Below are 23702 nucleotides of genomic sequence, written 5' to 3'. Positions count from 1 at the left end.
TCCGGAAGCCCCTCAGGCTCACCCGCCCTTACTTTTGCTCTCCTCAGTGACCCCCGGACTTTCCATCCCATCTGTCTTCTCTCGTGTTTCATTTCCATAATGCTCTCTGCCCCCTCCTTTCTCTCCCAAGCTCTCTCAGTACACCACTTTGGACTCCCATGGCCAACTACTTTGTCTAAGTAGGTTCTGCTCATCCTTGGGGCTTGTCCAAACATCACTTTCTTTAAGATGCCTTTTCTGTCCCTTTAAACTAGCTAAGGTCTTGCCTAGTAGATGCTTCCATTACTACTTCTCTTCGACTTCACATCACTTCTCACACTTACTATGACTTGTTCAAGGTTTGCTTTCTCATCTAGACGGTAAACGCCATAAGGGCAGGAATTAAATCCGTTACCAGAACTTAACATAGTAACTGGTATAGAATAGGAATTCAATAAATATTTATGGAATAAAAGTAAGAGGAAAGAAGTGAGCCAGTGAGAAGAATTATGTTCCCAAGTTAGATCTCTGAACATACTTTCCAAGAGAAACGACAAGATCATATGATGTTAGCTATACCTTAACTAGAACATATGCTCTCTGTGGGCTGGCCTGGATCCTAACAAGGACTATCATCTCATTATTTCTGAAAAAAAAAAGTGCTGAGTTCCAAATGCACATTTGTAAGTTGACCTTCTCGTTCTATAGACTACAGCACTAATCCTCCAGACTTGTCTAGTGCTTTTGGACATCAGAAGTCCTTTTATATCAGTTGTCTAAACTGATTCTCATGACAACTCTCTGAAGTCATTATTGCTACTCAACATCTATTTTCTTAGGACGCACACTCTACGCCTTGTACTAGGTGCTGGAAGCAAAGAAGACATGATTTCTGTTCCCACAATTTTATTTTTTATAAAGACACAAGGTCTCACTATGTTGCTCAAGCTAGTCTCAAACCTCTGGGCTCACACCATCTTCCCACCTTAGCCTCCCAAATAGCTGGGACTACAGCCACATGCCACCACACCTGGCTCTTTTCCCAGTAGCTCAAAACATACAGGAAGGATTCCGAACCCCTTTTGACATGAGTTTAAGTGACTTGCCTGAGGTCACAGTCATGAGACATGGTCCCTGCTGGCTGCTCTGTGATGTCTCCCATCTGGATGCCACGCTGTGTAGATTAGGCACAGTGGGAAGTGAAGATGAAAGCAGTCCCTTCTATATTTTAGTACTTTTAAAAAAAAATTCCTTAAAAAATCTTATCCATTCTGCTGTGGTTTATTATAACCCTACACTCAAAAGAACCTGTTTTACTTGAGACAGATGTTGATAGGTAGAGAAGGCCACGTAGAAACAGCTGCGGGGCATGTTGCCAATTGCTAATATTGCAGCCTCGGAGGGTAAGTCCTGTGTGGTGAATAAAGAATCCTCTTGCTCCCAAGTGAAGTAAGCGCAGCTTCCCTCCTTTACTCAGGCCTGCAATAAGCTAGGGCTACATAGTAAACCACCACTGGGCTCCTGAAGCTTGTCCAATACTGAGCTCTAGGGCCTTGTCCCATGATGAGGCTTCGCTGCTTAAACAGCCCCGCTTTCCTCTGGCCAGCTGCCACAATCATTTACTTGAAGTTTCCTGCATTACCCAACTGCACTGAGAGCCCTTGAGTGATCTGGGAGGCCCAGCTGAGACTCTGGAAAGGCCTGGGAGCTGTCCAGAGCTGTCTGGAGCCAAATCTGCTAAGGAGAGAAGGTGGCCAAATCTGCTAAGGAGGAGAGGTCACACTCTGTGTGACTCTATGGTTTTTGTCCACAGGGTCAAAAATAGCCCTTCCAAAAGAAGGCAGAAAAGAGGATTTTAGATCTCAGATCTAGAGTAGGAGCAAGGAGGTGAGCCATCAACGGGCAAGCAGGTGACAGGGAGGCAGGGGAAAGGGATAACTGAATGAGCTTGGGGCATGAAAAGTGGTTGATGGCACTGTCTCATCACTCCGCATCTCGGCTTCCTTCAATATTGGCTTGATAATGGGTCAAAAAGGTATAGGTACCTCTGGAACTATCTGATCTGGGTTCAATTCCCCTAGACCATCTATGTGACTAGCTAGCTATTTGGCCTCATGTAAATCATTTAGCTTCTTGGGTCTCAATTTCCTTATTTGTGAAAAAGATATCAAAATATTATCTTTTGACACTATATTTGAGAATTAAGTAAGACACTTCATTCATTCATTTCATAAACATTTACTGAATGCCCACAATACGCCAGGGATGTTTCCAGGCACTAATGATGATTCAGCAATGAATAAAACAGACAAAAAGCCTTACAATTTTTGCCTTTATGAAGTTCATATTGTCTATTTCCATTTACTACAATAAACACACAATACGTTAATTTCCTTGTTGATCTTCATGAAGAAAACTCACCAATAAGTTAAATATATGGTCTGTAAGACATTGATGATATAGCTTTGGAGAGAGATAAAGCAAAGGAAGGTGGGCTACAATTTTACCTGGGCTTGTCAAGGAAGGCCTGGCTGAAGGGATGGTATCTAAACAAAGACCTAAAGGAAGACAGATAGGCATGCAAAAGCTCTTGCACAATTCATGGCACAGAATCCACAGCATGATTTTTGTATCGTTACTATCACTATAATTGTTATAATTATTATCCACATCCTTCCTAGTTGCCCAGAAAAGTTGGAACTGATTGAGATAGCTTAACTGGAAGTTGGAACTGGTTGAGATAACTCAAACAACTAATATTACTATGACTACTACTAACTATGCCTTTTAAGATTTATTGAACACTTACTTCTATTCCCAAGGTCCAAGTTATAGAATCTGACTCTAAGAGAACAAATTTTCCAACAATTGGCTGTAAGAGAGATTCTCTTAAAATCCCGATTGCTTTTTAGATTTAAAAAGTTAGTATCAAACTTTTATGTTCCAGGTAACTGATTGTACATTGCTCTAGCTTTCAGTTAATTCCTTTTCCTGGAGCTTCCAAAACTAAAAATAAAAAAGGTAATTCAAAGTGTTATAAAGCCAGTTCAGGAAATTTTGTTATATTAGAAATCCCTTCTTTCTGATTCTGTGGAGTGTGATCTTGGGCAAATCATTTCCCACCCTTTTAGACTTTACTTTATCACTGGCAAAATTAGACTATTATCTGCAATCCTTTCTTAATAAAATAAGATTTTCCAAGACTAGCATTAATTACTTACTCAATGGCCACAATGACAGCATTCAATTCTTCAGCCATTGCTGTACACAGCTCGTCATAATACTTGATTTCTAAAAGAGACAAAGAACAATCACTGCAAAACGGATCATTTAAATCTTAAATTCTGCTAAGTGTGGATTGCTTTTAGATTTGGAGTTAAGTTATTAATAATAAAAACATAATAAAAAGCAAACGTGAACAAGTGTCTTAATAGAATTAACGCACAAATGCAAAAATTAAATCTGGTTTCAGATTAAATGCAATTACCATAAATAAAAGGAAATCTATATTAGATTTTGAATATGTTTTTAACTAATTAAACATTCATTTCTTAATGGACTATATGAAATGCACCAAATTAATTCTGATTTTGTAGCTCTTCAAATGTATATAACTTTCAAAAAAACCACAGCTAGTAAGCAGTTTCATAAAATTTTGCCCTTTCAACATCCTCATTTGCTATAATTCAGGAAAGTCACCAATTTGAAGAATATGATATTCTCTTTAAACCAACATATAAGAAACTAGAATTTTAGGAAGTCTTAGCACTTCTTAGAAAGAGGATCCAAAGATCTGCAGTGACAGAAACAATTTTAGTATGTAAGAATTTAATGTCTTACTTCTCCTTTCAATAAATTGATATCTACATTGTGGCAATAGAGAGCCAAATGTTTCCTTATTTATAGGCTTTCCAAGGTAGTCTTAGAACCAAAGGTTTAAGAACTACATAAGCCCCTGTATACCTCGACCAGCCCAAGCTCTTCCTCTGGTAGGAGTGATCAGTCAAAATTATCCAGAAAAAGCCAGGTTGGCTCTTGTAACCCATACCATTCCTGATACCTACACTTCCTGTCTTCCAGGACAATCTCACCCGGCAAGTGTCCAATGCTAAAGATTCAGCCTTTTCTAAGTCACAGACTCTGTCCACATCAGAGTGACCAGTGGTCCAGGCTGGCCCACACTGTTTGAGCTTTTGCACTGAAGTCCTACACCCCAGGAAACTCACATATTCAGTGAACATCTGCTGAAAACATGAAAAAAAAAATCACTGAATAAAAGAATAAACAATGGATATGGAATTAAATGGGATTACTAGAAAAAGTTACACTTTTGACTTTTGCTGCATTAAAAAAGTCATATAATAATAAAATATGCAAACAAATTGCCATTGCTTTTAAACTTAGCGGATGCCAAAAGCCGGGGGCTAAAGATGAGGAAGTATTAATAGTTCCATGATCATCATAGCAGAGATAAGGCCCCAACAGCCTGTTTGGTCGGTTTTCCCCTGGGCTGTTCTAGTTGGCTGCCTGCCATTTGGAATGTACTCTACTCGTGAAAGCTGTCCAACTCTAAAGAAAATATTCTTGAACTTTACAAGACTGTTTCCTATTAATGGTTACATACCTTTTATATCTTAATCTTTGCTTTCATAAGTAGATAAAATGTTGAGATAACATGTAAATTAAGAAAATACCTATCTGAGTGTCCTTCCTGCAAAAAAAAAAAAAAGAAAAAAAGAAAATACCTGTTCTGTTTCATAGAAATACGTCTTCAAAGCACAAATGGGCAAAAGAGCTACACATAAAACTCTGTCACCATTGCCTTGTTTTGGTATAGAAAGCTATCATCAGCACCTCACAATAAGTTAGTCTATGATTTAGCACACAGGAAATATTTTCATCGGCTTGTTCGCTTTCTCAGAAGGAAAAAAAAAGCCTCTCTGAATTAACAAACAAATCAACAAGCAAACACCCTTACTTGGGTAATCATATAATTTATCACCCAAACCAGAGAGCCCTTTTGAGAGTGAAAAGGATACATTATTTATACTTATACTGGGACAACAAGGGTAATTGGACCGTCCAGGGGAACTGAGTCACACGGTCCCTCCGCCTCGTTCCCCACTAAGAAAGCCAAACTCAGTCACACATCTCCCCAGAGCCAACCACAATGCCAAACAATCTGAAGGTGACCAGGACATACTTGCACTTGCCAAGGCCCAGCCTCCTCCGTGGATATAAACAACACTGCGTTTCAGTGGCTCTTCTGGCTTTGGAGGGCCTTCAAACACTCTGACTTCCACGCTGTCAAAGTCAGTGTCAGTCACCTTCACTTGGGCAGACGACCATGCACTTTTTTTGCCAAAAGAAACAATGATAAAATTCAGCGCAAGCAGGTGATGGCTCAGTCCCAGGAAGTGTATCAGGTCACTCTACAGGATAAGAAAGGGAATAAGGAAGAAGAGCACGTGTCAAATTTGTCATTACCAGAGCTATATTCACCAACTCTCAGTACCCAAATTCTTACACGTAACTGCCACTGGATTGGTGGCTCCCCGGACACTTTTACAGCAACAGCAAATTATATTTACCTTCTGCTTTCAGACTGACAAATGTTTTATATATGAGCTCTCCTTTTCATTTTCAGGTCAGCTCTGACATGGGAATGGGACAGCTATTATCAGCCCCATTTTATTGAGAAGGCTTAGAAATTAACTAAATTTGCCCATTTAGTTAGTGGTAGTTCTGGGACTCAAAACCTAGGACTTGTGAATGGATGGAAGCTCTTTTTTTTCCCCTAAATGAGCCCATCACTGTTTTGATAACATACCTGAAGTGATGAAAGGATACTTTATTTAAATGCAAATAAAAGAGAGAAAAGTTTTACATTTATACTATTTTGAAAGTGCTTTGAAACTTATATATTTGCATCTGTTTGTTTTGAGAGTAGGAGACAACAATGAGCGTGCAAGAAAGAAGGAACAAGGGCATCCTGGAGGCCCTGGCATTTAGAAGCAGATCAGCTCAGACACAGCCAGGAGCTTTTTACACTAGATCTTAACCAAAAGACCAAGAAGTGATAATAATCAGGTTTTTAGAAGCATGCCTGACTTCTTTTTCCCTCTGAACCTTGAGGGAACTGAGCTCTGCACTCAGCGTTCATGGGAAATCATTTGCTTGCAAAAGGAGAGTAGAGACCTAAGTTGCCTACCCAGCAAAGACCCTGCAGAGTTTCTTCCCCTCTTTCCCTTTCTACAAGTTCCTCAGAAAGGGGAACAGCTGGAGAGCAACAGTGCTGTTTTGTAGAATACGAAACAGAACACTGGTGATTAGTGAAACCATTAATGCCATCACAAGATCAAGGTAATAATGTTCTCTGCAAAAATACGCCTTCTCAGCCTATGCACAGGGCATGCTGGTGTGTCTTCAAGAGGATGCAGGTGCGTTCATCCCCTTGGCCTCGGGGCAGCCAAGCTCCTGAGCCATTTATTCCAGTGTTCTTTATAAACATTATTATACGTGCGTGTGTGCATATGTATATATGTACACATACATATACATGCACATATATACACACCTTGTCATAAAAAGGGTTAGATAACACTACATTATAAAAACCATTAGCAAGTGTTCATGAAAAACAAGAACAGGAGGCAATTAATCTAACAATGAACAGCTATTTCAGGAATTCCATTAATATTCGTTTGCTGGCAAGTATAAGCAGCAGCAGAGCAAATGAATATTAATAAAAGAATTCAACTTCTATGTGTGCCCTGACATCAGCTGACCAATTTACTGAAAAAGTTAAAACAACTGTTAATGTTCTTGACATTAAATACATGTGTGCGCACATGTGCACACATGCACAGAGGTTTCTAACTATCAATTTAAGTTCTTTGACAAATCGTCATGTGAGTTTTTGTGATGAAATGTTAGTCTAGCTTGGGGAATATTGAGATCTGCCAGGGCATAGCTGAGAAGTGCTGTATCTGCCAAGGTTTCTAGAGTAGACACAATAAACCCTTGTTTATTGTGTTACGAATAGTTAATACGGTTACCAATTAATAGACAACATGCAGGATCCCTTCCACTTCTCACAGAATTAGCAGTTTGACAGGTATGAAATAGTGAAATATGAACAGAGAAATGGCAGACTTGGCTCTGTTCCTTTATGAACTGTATTCATTTAAATGAATACTTTACGAAGTATTTAAGACAAAGTATACATGAGTTTCTTTCACTACAGGAAAACTATAGAACACACAAATTGCCTTTACAAGACAAGATATGAGAAGATTGTTCATTTTCCAAGAGAATCCACCTTGGGTTTCCTTTATGTAACTTGTGCTCTGAGTACATGCAGGTTTGACTCAGTTTTTCCCATACCTTTCCAAAAACACTCTGCCTGTTAGCTTATGTTCACTTGCATTAACAGAGTTTCCGAACAACCATCTGTGTTGTTTACGATAGTGACAGGGTGGTGTGGGGGCAGACGTGCTGATTAGGAAAGGAACAGTGTGTTTATGAAGGGGGAAAAAGACAGGAGTAAGAAAGGGTAGGTGGATGGGTGGGAAGAGATCACAGAAAGCTGCTAAAAGAAAAACTCTGCTAATGTTTGAAATTGTATTGGTAAATCAGAGAATAAAAACAGTTATCCGACAGCCAATATCAAGACTATTTCAGAATTTGAAAATGGAGAGAACTGAACAATAAACTGTCCTGAACCACTTTTATTGTTACTGTTGTTAATAATACCTAGCACTGCCTATGTGTCTACGGTGAGTGCTAGGGTGGGTTGTTGAATTCCAGCTACAATTCTATGAGGTGGGTACTAGTGCCTTCCCTGTAGAGAGGCAAGGAGAGGAGAGAAGCTTAGAGATTAAGTAACCAGTGTAGGAGCTGGACTCCTAAACCACAAGGGGGCTCCAGGACACACAGAATTGCCCTAGAGATGTTGTGTAGATCAGTGTGGGCCCAGGAAGGTGCTAGAGTCCAAACCAGCATGGGGTGATATTCACATGTCTGTGATGTCTCGTGGCATGATGAAATTGTGAATATTGTCCAATTTTTTTTCTCTGATATCTATTGTCTCCCTTAGCTCTTCTCACTACTCCTTCTCCTACACCTACTGCCCAGCAAATAAATTCAGCAGCCAAGCTTTTCCATAGTTGTTACTTCATTGAAAGGCTATGAGAAAAATAGCAGAGAAATAGGAGTACCTTCCTGCTTTTGATTTTTAACAGACTATGTCATCTGGAGAATTAAAAAAAACTACATTGATTTAGAATTACATGAATAAGAAGTCTTCTTAACTAGAAAGTATCTCCCCAGGCTAGGTGGTAGGAGAGGGGAAGACAAGGTGTTGGATATTAAATAAGGATAGATGTATGGATAGATATCCGGGATCCAGTGAGAAAAGAATCTTGGGATGGGGCCAGGTGTGGTGGTTCACGCCCGTAATCCTAGCACTCTGGGAGGCTGAGGCGGGTGGATTGCTCAAGATCACATGTCCAAGAACAGCATAAAAGTAGCAAGTTCTGGCCAGGCGTGGTGGCTCACGCCTGTAATCCTAGCTCTCTGGGAGGCCGAGGCGGGTGGATCGTTTGAGCTCAGGAGTTCAAGACTAGCCTGAGCAAGAGCGAGACCCTGTCTCAACTAAAAATAATAATAATAAAAAAAAGTTAATTGGCCAACTGAAAATGGAAAAAAGAAAGAAAGAAAAAAAAAAGTAGCAAGTTCTGCATGAATGTTCTTGCAGATGGACCTCAGACAAACTCTTGTCCTCCACAGCCCATTATATAGACTCAAGGGTTCCACAGGACTGGAAGTGGGCACTATTGGACCTGAAGGGTCCATTATCTTGCCAATAAGAACAAAGCCTATCCCAGGGCAACCTTTAGGGACCAAACACCAAGGACCAGGTGGAACAACGGCGTGGGATGAGGGTGAGTGATACCCAGATGGCTTTACCAACACTCAAACGCCTCAGCACTGTAAGATCCTCCAAAATACAAAAGCAAACAATGATGAGTTAGAATTCCTAAACTCACTGGGATTAAGTTTCTACATAAACCATGAAGGCTTAAAATATAGATCAAGTTATATTTCTTGTGTCCTTCAGTTTATGAAATAAGATTCAGATTCACTCAAGTAACATTCTGGAATTAACAAAGTTTCCTGAAACCTCTTTAGAAGTAGCTGGAAAACTTCAGGAGCACACAAAAGCAGGCAAGGGTTAAGGGGCTTATGGGCTTCAAATTACCTAGTCTTGGCTGGTTGAAGTAATCTAGGGCAGTGCTGGAGGTCTTAAAACTTGCCTGCATAACCATTCCAGGATCTGGGGGAAGAATTCTGTCTATGGAGATTGAATGGGATGGCGGTGTTCATTATAACTCAGTGGAACCTGACAGTAAAATCTGGTGGAGGCACCGGCTCCCTACTCAGGCCCGATGGCAAAGGAAAAGCAGGCATGAGAGGGAACCAAGCAGAAACTGTACTCTGCTTATTGATATGTAAATTTATTGTTTTGTTTATGAATAGGATTGTTTTCTGTTGATTAATCAGACATGTAAGGCCAGGTGGGAGTGGTGACTCATGCCTGTAATCCTAGCACTCTGGGAGGCTGAGGAGGGGAGGATCACTTGAGGTCAGGAGTTTAAAACCAGCCTGAGAAATAGTGAGACCCTGTCTCTACTAAGAATAGAAAAAAAATTAGCCAGGCAACTAAAAATAAAAAGAATTAGCCGGGTGAGGTGGCACACACCTGTAGTCCCAGCTACTTGGGAGACTGAGGCAGGAAGATCGCTAGAGCCCAGGAGTTTGAGGTTGCTGTGAGCTAGGCTGATGCCACAGCACTCTAGCCTGGGCAACAGAGTGAGACTCTATCTCAAAAAAAACCAAAATAAAAAATAGACATAAATTATGGAATATGTCCTATGGGCAGAGAACTTTGAGGGGGAGAAAGAAACAATCTTCAGGAACTTAAAGTAATAGAGGGAACCAAAGCTTGTAAATGAATAGCTGGTGTTAGTTAGCTGAGCAATTTAAGTGGTAAGAGAGAAGGACCTACACCATGGGCTCACAAGCTCAGAGAAGAAAGGAATTTCTTCTGTCTAGGGATGAAATGCAGCGAGGTACCTGGCCTGAAAATGGAGCCTTAAGGGAAGACAAAAGCTCATCATCAGGGTAGGTAACAATGAAAAGGGTTGGGAAGTGTTTTAATTTGAATGTCTATGGGTAGATAAGGTAAGTAAACAAAGCGGCAGGAGGACATGGCAATAAAAGGCTCAATCTAAAAGAGGCATGTTTGGCAGGGAAGTCAACAGCAGAGACTCCAAAGCCAGACTGCCTGAGTTAAAATCCCAGCTCTCCCACTTGCCAGCACTGGGACCCTGGGCAAATTACTAAACTTCTCTGTATCTCAATTTCCCATCTGTAAAGTAGAAATAATAATACTGACTACCTCAAAAGATTGTTGTGAAGACTGGAAACTAAAGCACTTAGGACAATGCCTGTCACAATCCAAGCCCTGTACGAGTTGGTTATCATTATCTTTACACCTCTGATCCAGAAGATCACTTCATGAAGAAATGGGAGCCCAGAGACAGATATTCCAATGTTTCTAGGGAAGCTGAGACTATCATTTTTCCCATTATGCACATTTGTTGTTAGTACCACAAGGATTACCAAATTCTGAAATTGTTATAGATTAAAAAAATATAAGACAATTATCTCCATAAACCTTATTTGCATGCTTGTATCAAAAGGGGACAGGGAGGCTAAAGAACAAGTAGCACACTGACACTCCTCCACACACATAAATAACTTAGCATTTGGTCAAGTTGCAACATGAACCAACTGCATTAAATACTCAGAACATCGATTCTAACTCACTACCTACTTTGTTCCTCAAACTCAAAGATTTGGATTCTATGTCAGCGGTTCTCCAACTTTTCCAGCAGGGCCACTCATTCTGTCAAACAGCTTTTTAATTCTCCTGTCCATATTCTGCTCTACTCGTGCAGATTACAGAAAAAAATCTATAATCTAATGGAACATTTATTTATCTGCATGAAAATTTGTGAGAATTTAATTAAAACTTCTGGCATTCTCTAGATTTTTCCCTCATTCTGGCGCAAAAAACAAAAAATAAGAAAAAAATTAAATATATGTTATATATTTAAAAAAAACCTTCTGGCATATGGCAGGCACTGGTGTCTCTATTTTATTAATTTAGTCCAATGGTTCTCAAAGCTGGTAGCATGTAGGAATCACCTGGAAGCTTTTAAAAATGACCAATGCCTGGATCCCATCCCACACCTATTAAAAAATAATCTTCAGGAGTGAGACCTAAGGCCTGGGTATTTGTTTAACTCTTTAGGTAAATCTGCTGCATAGCAAGGGTGAGAATTACTAAGTAAATGAAGTCAATTAATTAATTCAACCAACATTTATTAAGTGTCTATTTGGTCATAACTATGCTAAGCTTTGGGGGTACAAAGATGAACAAAGTACAAGGGCCTGTTTTTGAGGAATACACAGACATAGGAATATACCAGACACAACAAATGATTGATATGGTATAGAAACTTCAAAAATAGAGATATAGACCTTAAAGTACAGTTGTATATATAACCAAGCCTAGGGAAGAAAAAGGCTGTTCAAAGAGGCTGCCTGGACACAGTTTCAGCTGAGGCAAATTGAGCTTTAAAGAATGATCAGTAGGCTGGAGAAGGGGAGAAGTTTGGGGAAAGGCATACAGGTGTTTCTGGTTGTAGGGCTGGAATTCCACACTTCAGTCCTTTGCCCAACACCGTCACCCCATAGGGATTAAAAGAGAACGTGCAAGGCATCAAAGTCCCCTTTCCAGTTCTCAACTGGAACACAAGGTTAAAAACATGCCTTCACTTGCTGAGGGTTGCATTTCTACTTGAACCCAACTATGATCAAAGGACAGGGCTGTTCCTGAGCAGCATTTCTGGGAGGATTTTGGCCACAGGGTAAATTCTACCAGAGAAGGAAAGTTAATTTGCTCAGGGAAAGCAGGAAATGCAACAGAAACAAGAACCTGGAGAAGTTAAGGGGAAAGAGTTTCAATGAAGAGGAGAAAGCTGTCAAATGTCTGCAGAGAGGCCAAGTAGGTCACTGGTATTGACTATGGGGTCACTGGTGAGCCTAGAAAGGGCAGTTGCATGGATGCGGCTGAAATCACACTGGGTTGCAAAGTGAGTGGGAGTTGAAGAGATAAAGATAGTGAATGCAGACAGACTACTTTCACTGTTTGAAGAGATAAGGAAGGCACTAGAACAATTGAGAGAGACTTGAGTGTGCTTCTTGGGAAAGAACTTGTGAAGAGGGGAAGACAAAGTTACAGAGGTGAAATGAATTGAGCGAATGAGACCCCAGAGGAAGGAGGAGGAGATGGGCTGTTACTAGAAAGCAGATGAAAAGGTTGGCCTTGGAAGAGTCTGTAACAGGTAAGCTTACAGGGGGCAAGGAGGAAACCTGAAGTTTATCTCTAAACAGAATTTAATTTCTGTTGATGTAGGTTCTGTCTTTATCCTAAAGAAGACAGTGACTTTTCAAAGACTGCCCTCTCTGAAGTCAACTCATTGCAATGTGGCTTCCAGCCTCTTATATTTGATGAAACGGTCCTTATTAGGCTCACCAATGACCCCATGACCCCAGTGCCAACATCAATGACCTACTTAGCCTCTCTGCAGGCATTTGACAACTTCTGTCCTGAAACTTCTGCAGTTTCTTATTTCTCTGGCCACACTAACAATTCGTCTCCCTTCTTGTCTTCTTTTTTTTCTTTTTGGTCTTTTATTGATTGGTTCTTCCTCTCCTGCCCACTAGCCCTTTAAATGATGGTGTTCTCAGCTGGGAGGGTGGTTCACACCTTTAACCCCTAGCACTTTGGGAGGCCAAGGCAGAAGGATCACTTGAGCCCAGAAGTTCAAGACCAGCCTGAGCAACATACATCTCTACCAAAAATTTAAAAAATTAGCCAGGCATGGTGGCACCTGCCTGTAGTCCCAGCTACTTGGGAGCCTGAGGCAGGAGGATCTCTTGAGCCCAGAAGTTTGAGGTTGTAGTGAACTGTGATGATATTACTGCACTCTAGCCCAGATGACAGAGTGAGACCCTGTGTCAAAAAATAATAATAATAATAATAATAATAATGTTCTCCAAAGTTCCATTTTTTATTTTATTAACTTTGCTATTCCTGCTCTCCATCAGCAAACCAGTGTACTATCGTGGCACAGTGCCTGGCAAATATAGCAAGTACTTACTAGCGACTTATTAAATTGAATGGCTATGACCTCTATTCATACACGGATAACTTCCACATCTCTATCTCCAGGCCCTAATCTATCTTTCTCAAGCTCCAGGTCTACATTTCCAACCATCTCCAGGATCTAGCCTATAAGTTCGTTAAAATTAACATGGTCTACTCTCTTTTTTCCAGCCCCAACGCAGCAATTCATTACAGTATATTCTCAGTTAATTATCTGACCGTAAGTCTAGCTTCCAAGCTAGAAACCTTGATATTTTCTTGAGTTCTTTCCTTCTCTCACATTTTTTCCCTATCAATCATCAATTTATATTAATTTCACCTACCAACATTTTTTGAATCTAGTTCTACCCCCAGCTCCCACCCCCACTCTCAATGCTGCCTTGACTAAGATGCTTTCTGCATTGGCCTACAAACTTGAATTTTAGACAACATTCTCTCTAACCTGCTACATCCTGCTATTAGAGTTCCTACCATAAAAGGCTGATCATCTTACCTGGCTGATTAAAAACTTCTGTTGACTTCCTGTCCTATAGAAAAAAACTTGCCATTCCAGTCTGGTTCCATTCTACATTCCACCCTCATTTTTCACCACTTCTTCCCCTGTACTCAATCATAGTTTGCAAGACTTTATTCTTTCTTTTTCTTTTTTAACCTGCTATTCTCTTTGGCAACGCCCTTCAGTGGTATACTGTAGCCAGCTCTTGCTGGGTTACAAAAACCAACTGATAAATTTACAGGAATTGTGCAAATCAGTTGACATTAGGTCAATAGCTTGATATTGGCCATGGTGGAAGTATTTACATGATGGAAATCAACAAATGCTACAAATGGGTGTGTAGACTTGCTCAGGCTCCAGATTCTTCATGGATCCCCATCTGATTAGGGACCTTTCCTATGCTTATCCTTGCTTTTTTGTTTTACTCCTTATTTTTGTCTCACCCTAAGGTTATGCCTAGACCAAATGAGCTCTACGTTGGCTCAGGTGCACCCTCTATACATAGCAAAGCACTGGAGGAAATTATTAAGCCAATCTGTAAAGCATGAAAATATGTATGTAATGGTAAGCTTCTTTCATGAGATTGCTCTATTACAAAATTTCAAATTGTTTACTCACATATCCAAGAATTTCATTACAAGCTATAAAGCAAACCTGAGAAAGAACCTTACTACCACTCCACTGAATGTTCTAAGGTGAGAGGGTTTTATAACAACACAACCTAGATCAGAGAAAAGAAAGAGCTCACAGAGGGACCCAACACCCTAACCTAACCCTCTCACCCTAGAACATTCAGTTTGTTCTCTCCTTCCCAGCAAACCTCTAGGGCTGCAATTCAATCTCAGAGAGGGAAAAAAGGAAAGAAAGCTTGTCTCCTTGTGGTTGCAAATTTTGTTAGTTTGTGTTTTACTACCACACAGAAAACAAGTAGTTTCCATATTGTCAAAATACTGGCATAGCTCCAAAATGCTCCTGTATTCTAGCAGATATGTCAAGGGGAATAGCTCACATGTGCTGACATTTGCTCTCTGCCAGTGTCACTGTTATTGTGATGGAATCTCAGACTGAAGATGATGCAGTGAATCACACAAGGTTGCACAAGCAGTAAATGGTGCTCTGGATCTGAACCCAAGCATTCTGGCTTCAGAACCCTCAACCATCACACTCTGTTGCCACTTATGAGTTTATGCTCCAACCTACATAATGAAACTGGAAATTTTTTAATTTGAAATGAACATTTGGCTTCCCATATTTATACACAGGGAAACTAAGGCCCATAAAGGATGTTGTGTGACTTGCCCAGGCCCAGTGACTAACGCAGCTCTAGCCTTGACCACGCTGTACCAAGCAGCCCAACCTCACCATTCCCCTTTCCTCCAGCTCTTTCTCAACAGCTTTCTCTGGTAACACCTCTCACTCAGTCCTAGTCCTATTCCTGTGTCACTTTCCTTTGCCTTCCAAACACAGGTGCATGAAAATGAGACTTTTAAAAAACCAAGTTCTCTTTTACTCCTGCCTTTATTACCTATCATAGCAGTTGTGAACTCCTTGGTCAAGGTCTGGGTCTTAGGGATCAAATTTTTTCCCACTGCCTCACGTATAGTTAGTCATAAATAAATGCCCTTCATTGATGCTACCCAAGCTGCTGAAAGCCTCCCTTGATTACAGAACAGCAGCATTTGTTTTCATTTGAGCACTCCAGGCAGCACAAAAGAATTAAACTTCCAAACAAAACCCCCAAACTTTCTTTCACAATGTGGCAATTGAGAACTTGCCCACTCACACCCTGTGCCTGACTTCACAAGAGTGTTACACAGGATATCCCAGAAGTTGGGTTAGTTTTCTGCTTTGTATACAGTGCAGAAAGCAGCAAATTAGACACAGCCTTTGAAAAATCATTTCTTACATGGCACATGAACCCAAAAGATATAAAAGCAAATGATTTTTATAGACATCTACAGATATCTGAAGAGGCAGATTCAGATGATGATTATAATAAATTAAGTACCCTTTTGTACACATCCACATGGTGATTATGCTAAATTAATGCCTACTATATAAAATACATAATAACACTCCCTTTTGTAATGGGCTTTACAGTTTATGATCTTCTGAACTTTCACTTGTTTGAATCCCCCAAGGACTTGTGAGATAGGAAGAGTAGATATTACCCTTATTTTATGCCCATTTGAGGCCCAAGGAAGACAAATGCCTTGCTCAGGATCGTAAAGCCCCAAGTGACAAAGCAAGCACAGAGCTCAAAAGTTCAACTGATTCTGACCTGTCACTCTGAATCTTATTACTAAGAGCTCAGAAGACAATCACTGAGTCATTGTTTAAAGTCGAAGCCTCTCAGATTCTGCTGCACTTAAGAGTAAAAGGTTTAAAACCAGGATCGGGAAGTAGCTCATAAAGTATATCCCAGACTCTACCCCACTGGCAGCATATTCTCTCTGCCAGCAGATCTGCTCAGCTGGTAGTAGCACCAGTTTGCCCACAGAAACAGAGCCTGAGAAATCAGCATCCATACAAAAGCTGGAACCTTTATGACAACTAGGATTTCTACAGCCAGCAGTTCAAGTTAATGCAGCTCAGTCACTCCTTGGCCGGAGGCTGCAGGAGACTGGGCAGCTTGCCAGCCCCAGGGGCTCAAGGAAGTCACTGGCTGTTGGTACAAAATCTGCATTCCCAAACAGTGGAGGGTTTAAATCTATGACAGGAGAAACTTCTTGTTTTAACAGATTCAGGAAATTGAAACAACTTACTCCTCACGTATGTTTAGTCTAGATCTACAGTTACAGCAATTTAACTCTCATATTAAGTCTCAATCTAAATATCTGTACAACAGATAGGATAACTACATTGTCCTCTAAGAGGAATTTATAGGTAAACTATTCCACCACAAGGAAAAGGATCTATATTTATTCTTTATCCACTAGTTCAGCAAATATTTAAGTGTTGCCTGCCAGACACCAAAACCAGTAAGAGACGAAGAGAGATATAAACATGGGCTCCGTCCTTTACGAAGCTGAGAGTGTGTGTATAAGGCAGATATATATGGCAATGCTGTGACAGAGTAGTCACCCCTCCTCCCATAGATATGGAAGGGAAATATTGACAGTGGGGAATTTGTAACAAAGGAAATGGCCTGAAAAAATGGCAAAAATGTTTTCTGTCTCTTTAGAACCTTCTCACTGGTTTTGAGAACTAGGACCTGGATCCCTGCCTCGGGCCAACTGTCAGGACGGGCAGGGGAATGTCTTTTGCACTGTGTTACAGGAGATGGCACAGCCATCCTGCAGGACCTAGAGGAGGGAGGTCCTGCAAGGCAGTCATGGGATTGTCTCCAGTGGAGATGGGACGATCAGGATTGGCAACTGTAGTTGAACAGCAATTGCCTGAAGCTGAGAACCCACCTTTTAAAAGCTCTGTATTTCTGCTTATTATTAGGACAATGGTATTTTTAGACAGTGGTCTCTCTCTTCCTCATTTGCTGGCAAATTAATAAATCTTTCCTTCTCCTCAAACCATTTGTCCTCATTCTTCTGATGTGGCCTCCGGGACAAATGCCGAGCTTTCGGTAACAATGCAATAATGTGATAAGTACCATAGGTACAGTCACACAGAAGCAGTAACTTCCACCTGGAGGAGTTTGCGCAACAAGTGTGTTCACAGCACTGGTAACATTTGAGCCAGGTCTCTAAGGACAAATAGTTTGCCGAAAGGAAATTGGAGAGAACATTCCAGACTGTGGAATAAGGTACTACCGGTCTGTGGCCCTGACAGAAATAGGGTTGTGACTGTATTTCAATGTATTAAAATATTCTTAATTTGATGATTTCAAATTAAGGATTAAACTTCATAAAACTGGATGCACATGCTTTGAAGAATTTGTGTTTTTTGTTTTTGGGGTTTTTTTTTGAGACAAGGTCTCACTCTGTTGCTTGGGCTAGAGTGCAGTGGTGTCATCATAGCTCACAGCAGCCTCACACTCCTGGACTACAGGATCTTCCTGCCTCAGCCTCCCAAGTATCTAGGACTACAGGCATATGCTACCACACCCAGCTTATTTTATTTTTATTTTATTTTATAAAGTCAGGTTACTCAGGCTGGTCTCAAACTTCTGGCCTCAAGATACTCCTGCCTCAGCTTTCCAAAGTGCTAGGATAACACATGTGAGCCACCACAGACACTCACTGTGAATTCTTTTTGTCCTGTAGCTTTTTGAATATAGCTGTGAAAATTATCAGAACTCTTCACTGAGACTAGTATGTTTGGGAAAAACGTATACTTGAAGAACCAATCCAAGTGTGCGCCCCTGCCCTCAACTCAGAAGTAAATGTCTGGCATCAGCTGTGCCTTCATTATTTTGCTATGTGTACCACAGTAAATATCAAATGGTGAATACTCAAATTTTACTGCTTGGGGAGAGACTGGCATACAGCAGTTAAGAATTTTCAGATTGATTCCATCTTCTACAGTAATAAAAAAAAAAAAAAGAAAGAAACGAAAATTAAAAAAAAGAATTTTCGGGGAGACACATCTGACTAAAGACTCTTGGCTTCTTTGTGGGTTTTGTACTGTGTGTGCCCTAATGATCTAACAAAGACATGTAAGCATGAGGTTGTTTACTGCAGTGGTGTTACTAAACATTATCAAACATGTTTCTCCTCTCATACCATGTATTTATTAGGTATATAAGGTGACTAAGCATATTTTCTTTTTGGCAAAACTTTGCTGAAAGTTATCATTTTATTGTTCTTTTTGTAACTTAAAATGAATAGGATCATCAAATAAAAATGAATGAGGGAGCAAATGTCTTCATAGGCAATAGTTCTTTCCCTGAAGCTAAGTGCACTCCACGTAGGTCATAAGAATAAGGCTGTATTTGTTTACCACTTCACCCCAATAGCAGGGTTCCTGGCATACAGTATATGTTCAAGAAACACTTGTGTAATAAATGTCTGTAATCACACTTAGAGATATATATCTAATACTTGGAAACTATTTACCAAAACATGCATTCCACTGTGTCTCATAATTAAGAGATTACTAAAACTTTAGCAAATACTCAAGAAGAAAATCAAATCTAGAAAATGTCATAAGACTACAAATAAAAATTGGCAATGGCTCACTAAAGTGCAATTATCCAGGCACTGTACTAACAAAATAAAAGCATGAATCTGGATGAAAGTTAACCAAGTAAATTAATTCCTCGAGAGAGTTAATGATAACTCAATCCAATTTGGATGTCTCTTGGGTTTAGTTGGGAAATTAAGCCACATTGGCATTAGCGGCCAATTGAAAGGATGCCATCTAGCCTATGTGCAATTCTGCAGAAAAATGCCTGTAGTTGGAATTCACATTTTAGCAAAGCACCACTACAGACCCATCTTCACTGGGCTAGTAAAGGCCTCTCTTGACCTAATTCTCTCTAATCTAGGCTAGGGCCCTCCCTCCTCATGCACCTTTCCTCAATAAATCCATTTCCTAAGGCCTCAATCTTTACTAACTTAAACTGGATGCCAATGAAATCAGATAATTTTAAAACCCAACTGGCCCACAAACAGACTCACTTCTTGGAAAACTGAGGAAACTAATGCCCTGGGAGATGGGTGACAAGCTCCATCACCCAGTAACAGACATGTTCAGACTAGAACCAGGTCAGCAGACTCCTAGTTCCAGGTTCTTTCACTACATCTCTATTGAAAAAAAAATCCAATTTATAACTCAGAAAGCTTCTGCAACTCTTTTCTCCTCCCCTTCATGGCAAAATTGACTAGCTCTATACCTATTTTTTGGTTTTAATTTTTCCCTCTCATTTTTGTGTTCCATCTGCCTCCAAGACCTAGAGTTAGAGTATCTATTTCTCAATAGCATTCATTCTAAAACCTCACTATCTGCAATCTTTTTAGAAATGTAACGTGACTGCATCTCTGACCTTTCTAACATCTCTGGCTTTTGTTACCTTTTTACAAACTTAGAATATTAGAATGTTAGAGATCTGGAAGGAAAACTACAGAGCACCCTTTCCCAAACAGTTCTGTAGAACAGTAGATTGAGGAGATAATTTTGCACTGAGAACAGAGTGAAAGCTTCTGTGATCAACTCAGCTTGGGAAAAGCTGCATATCAATTCTCTCAGATATTCACAATGCACATCAGCTTTTTCAAGAGACCAACAAGTTTCAGTAGTAAAAGAGAAATTTAACTCTGCTTAGTATTTAGTTTCTTCACACCCATTAACTTCCCTTAAAACTGATTTGGGAAGGCCTTGCCTAGCCCATCCCCCTTGGTTTTATAAGTGAAGGCTGAGTCTGGCACTTATATGACTTACCGAAGTCCTGCTCTATGTTGGGGCCAGAGCAGGGCTCCAACCCAGCTGAGCCCCAAGCCACAGCCTACTCTCAAAGTATTGCTTCTTCTCTGCTGGATCCAGTTCTTGTTGGTTTTCAGCATACCCAATACCCAACCCTTTGCCTGGAACTACAAATGTTCACATAGTGTATGCCAGTGGGCAAGAGAAGGGTGGATGCTTGCACTTATTTTCCTTGATCCTACATCCAATTATACAGGACACAGGGCTATACTGGTTTTCCTCACACAACTTCTGTGAAATACTAGTTATTGGGACTTGGGGACATACAAAGCCATCCTAGGGATCTTTCTCAGGGGTTCTAAGAACTAGAGGAGTAAGCCCAGAGCAAAGTGTCCTGAAGGAGAATTGAGGGTAAGGCTCTTCAGATGGGGACCTTATTCCTTATGTGGAAGGGATAGGTGAACTTGGACCCCTCCAGAAATTTGGTAGTGCATGCCAAAGTGCCCGCCCTTCCTCGCCATGCTTCCTTGCATTTTCTCCTAACTTCATAACCCACCTCCCTCCTTTTTCTCTCTTTCCCTATTATTTCTCTAATGCCAAGTTTTCCCAGTTGATTCTAGAGACCCTAATATGCCAGGAATAAAGGTCTCTTCTCCATGTTTTCCTGGAGGAGGAAGAACTAAGAAGAAGTAATATGAAATTTGTAAGAAAGGATGAATTGCATAAGGAGAGGTGGGCCAGTATTTGCACAGACTGCTTGCTCCCTTTCTGTTTGGGCATTTCCAGAACAATTGTGAAGCGAATGGACAAAAACAGTGAGTATTGAAGGGTGGCTATCAGATAGCTCTCAGTGATGAGAGGTAACCCGTACTCTTTTAAACAACCCCTTTATTCCAACCAAACAGACCTACGCACAGTTCCCAAACATGCTCATTCCTACCAACTTGGTTTTGTTCATGTTTTACATCATTTCCTTATCCACCACCCTTGTCACCCTTCCCTTGGCCTCCCTGCAATGTTATCCTGATCCATTCTTCAAGGTACAGTCTCAATCTTAATCTTCCCAAGGCCATTCCAGCTCAGTTTTCACCCGAGTTCACAGTCCACATTAACTGTACTGCCCATTTGAAAATTACCCAGGTACTTAACTGTCCCCTGACATCTTTAGGCATATACTCTTATTTTACTTGCTGTGCAGTTATATCTCACCTTCTCAAATAGATCCTAAATCCCACAAGCAGAGGAACCCATTGGAATATGTGGAACTTGTGCAAATGAAAGTTATTCAACAAATGTGTTAATTATACACAATATTAAATTAGTATTTACTGTGGAACATAGGCCATAAACTCATGTCTTCAAGAGCCAGGGCAATTAATGAAAATGAGTAAAACAGATGTACTATAACAGAGTAGGGAGGCTTGTGGCAAACTAGAGAAACAATGCCCTAAGGAAGCAGCAGCTGCTCAGCCACAGGTGATTGCATGACATGCAAATTCTGGCCCAGTGCTGCTGCATGGTGATTTTTCAAAAGAAGGAAGAAGCCCAGATTATCATGTGAAATATCCATAACTTAAGTACTAGCAATGAATTTAAAAATATGTAATATACAGTGTAAGCCAAAAATAACATACATGCAGGTCAGTCTCCGGCTCTCAAGCTGGTTGTTTCATACAAACAATATGCACAATTGGCAGTGTTCTATCCCCAAACCTGGGCAATAACAAAACCAATGCATAAAACTTGAAATATTTTATCAGTTTTATTTTACATTTTAAACTATGTTAGTGCATAGAAGCAGTTTAATTAGAAAGCGATGAAAATGAACATAAAAATTATGGACAATTTAAACGGAATTTATTGGATCCTCTCAAGGACTGTATAGACTGATGCACTTGTTTCTTTTTAAACTTTATTTTCCCTTCAAAACACACAGATTTCCTTTTTCTTGATTTAAGCATATGTAGGCTTCTTGTCAGAGGTATTAATAATTATGGTATAGACTGTCAAGAATCTGTCATTCTAGTTAAAAAAAAAAAGAATAACGAAATACAATAATCTAAAAATTTATTTAAAGAAATAAATAATTATGGTTATCTGGGGGAATCACAAAAGAAATGGAAGATAAGGATTAATTTTTCTGAGATAATCACTGGGTTAGAGCTAGAAGATAAAATTCAAATAGATTAATGAGAATATTATAGATAAGATATTTATGGATAGTTAAATAGATATATAAATAAATTCAAATATATAAATATATATGAAAGAAAGCCCAAGCTGCCTAAATGCTGTCTCCTTCACCCCTCACCAAAGATGCCACTATCTACATTCACTGAATGCCAGAAAATAGGCTATTTATAACTGGGTGTTATAATGGTAGATGAACAATACTGTGCTAAGGGTCATGGGCAATGCCAGCTACTTGGGAGGATAGCTTGAGGCCAGGAGTTCAAGACCAGCCTGGGCAACACAGTGAGAGCCCTATCTTTAAAAAAAGAAGAAAGAAAAGAAAAGAAAAAAAAAAAAGATGTTCCCTTGTCCTTGTCGCTGATATTCACAGATAGCTTAAACATTTGCAGTAACCCACATGTCCTGGACATGCGGGACCCTGCAACCCAAGCAAGAGTGGGAGCTGATCATCCTTACTCAAAATAAAAATGAAAGCAACTTCCAGAGCATGTAAATGTCTTCACCTTTGCAAAAGAGTTGGAAGTTCACGTGTATAATCCAATGTAGTTACCACTGAGTAAAGTATTTTTAACTGTTTTCAGAGACTTCGGCTCACTCCTGGAATATCCTTAGTGGAGACAAATGATCCTTGCCTGAGATTGAATTTGATTTCTGGAAAAGCCAAAGTTCCTCTAGATAACAAGTTGTGTGGTGAAGCTGAGGATTTCATTTTGTTCATAAACAAGGTGAGAATATAAAGCAATGAGACTGATATTCACATATACCTTATGAAATGACTTGGAATGAAACTTCTAAGGATATGCTTTAGTTAGACCTGTTCTGAGTTTTAGCGATGGCATCACCCTTAGGTTAGATAAGCTTAGAGCAACTTACTTGGAGGAATAGGCACCCTGCTAACAAACCCCTGTACTTCCCTTCTCAGGGTAGTGTAGCATATTGGAAAGACCATGAGCCTGAAATAGACCAGGTTACAATCCCTTCTTAGTCACTTACCAGCTATTAATATATGAGGTTGGAGGGGAATAGTTAACTTCACATTTTTTTTTAAATGAGTATTTCTTTAAGGTTAAGAATACAAAGCATGCGAGCAGGAATTATGCTTGTTTACTGCTCTTTCCCCAGAGCAGCACTGTACAAAGCATCATGCAATAAATATTCATGCAAGGAATGAACAAGAATTTTAATGTCAACTCTTTTCAAAGAAATTCCAATTAAACAAGGTACTAATTTAAGCTATTAAATTAACAAGTGTTGAAAATCAACTATAAAAGTTCATTGTGGAAAAGAGTATAACACAACAAGTATTCTCACACATTGTTATTAATCATATAAATTGGCAAATAATTTAGAAATAAATAACAGGACCTACAAAAATATTTATAGCCTTCAATCTAGAAGGTCCGCTTTTTTGAGAAT

At 39.9% G+C, this 23702-nt stretch overlaps 1 protein-coding gene across 2 annotated transcripts in view; it reads right to left on the bottom strand.

Moving 5' to 3' along the window:
• Positions 1-23702, bottom strand: part of NCEH1 (neutral cholesterol ester hydrolase 1) — a 48009-nt gene that overhangs the window by 12080 nt on the left and 12227 nt on the right. Inside the window, exons 2-3 of one of the 2 annotated variants that reach the window (XM_012736406.3) lie at positions 5183-5411; positions 3201-3270 (exon numbers count right to left, since the gene is read on the bottom strand). In XM_012736406.3, the coding sequence (XP_012591860.2) occupies positions 3201-3270; positions 5183-5411 (299 nt within the window). Of the gene's footprint in view, positions 1-3200; positions 3271-4043; positions 5146-5182; positions 5412-23702 lie in introns of those variants that run through there. The other variant, XM_076003822.1, reaches the window with a different exon arrangement.

The sequence above is a fragment of the Microcebus murinus genome, chromosome 1 (genome assembly GCF_040939455.1).
Source record: "Microcebus murinus isolate Inina chromosome 1, M.murinus_Inina_mat1.0, whole genome shotgun sequence".
Taxonomy (NCBI): domain Eukaryota; kingdom Metazoa; phylum Chordata; class Mammalia; order Primates; family Cheirogaleidae; genus Microcebus; species Microcebus murinus.
Note: the sequence above shows the minus strand (reverse complement) of the source record. Positions and strands in the feature narration are given on the sequence as shown.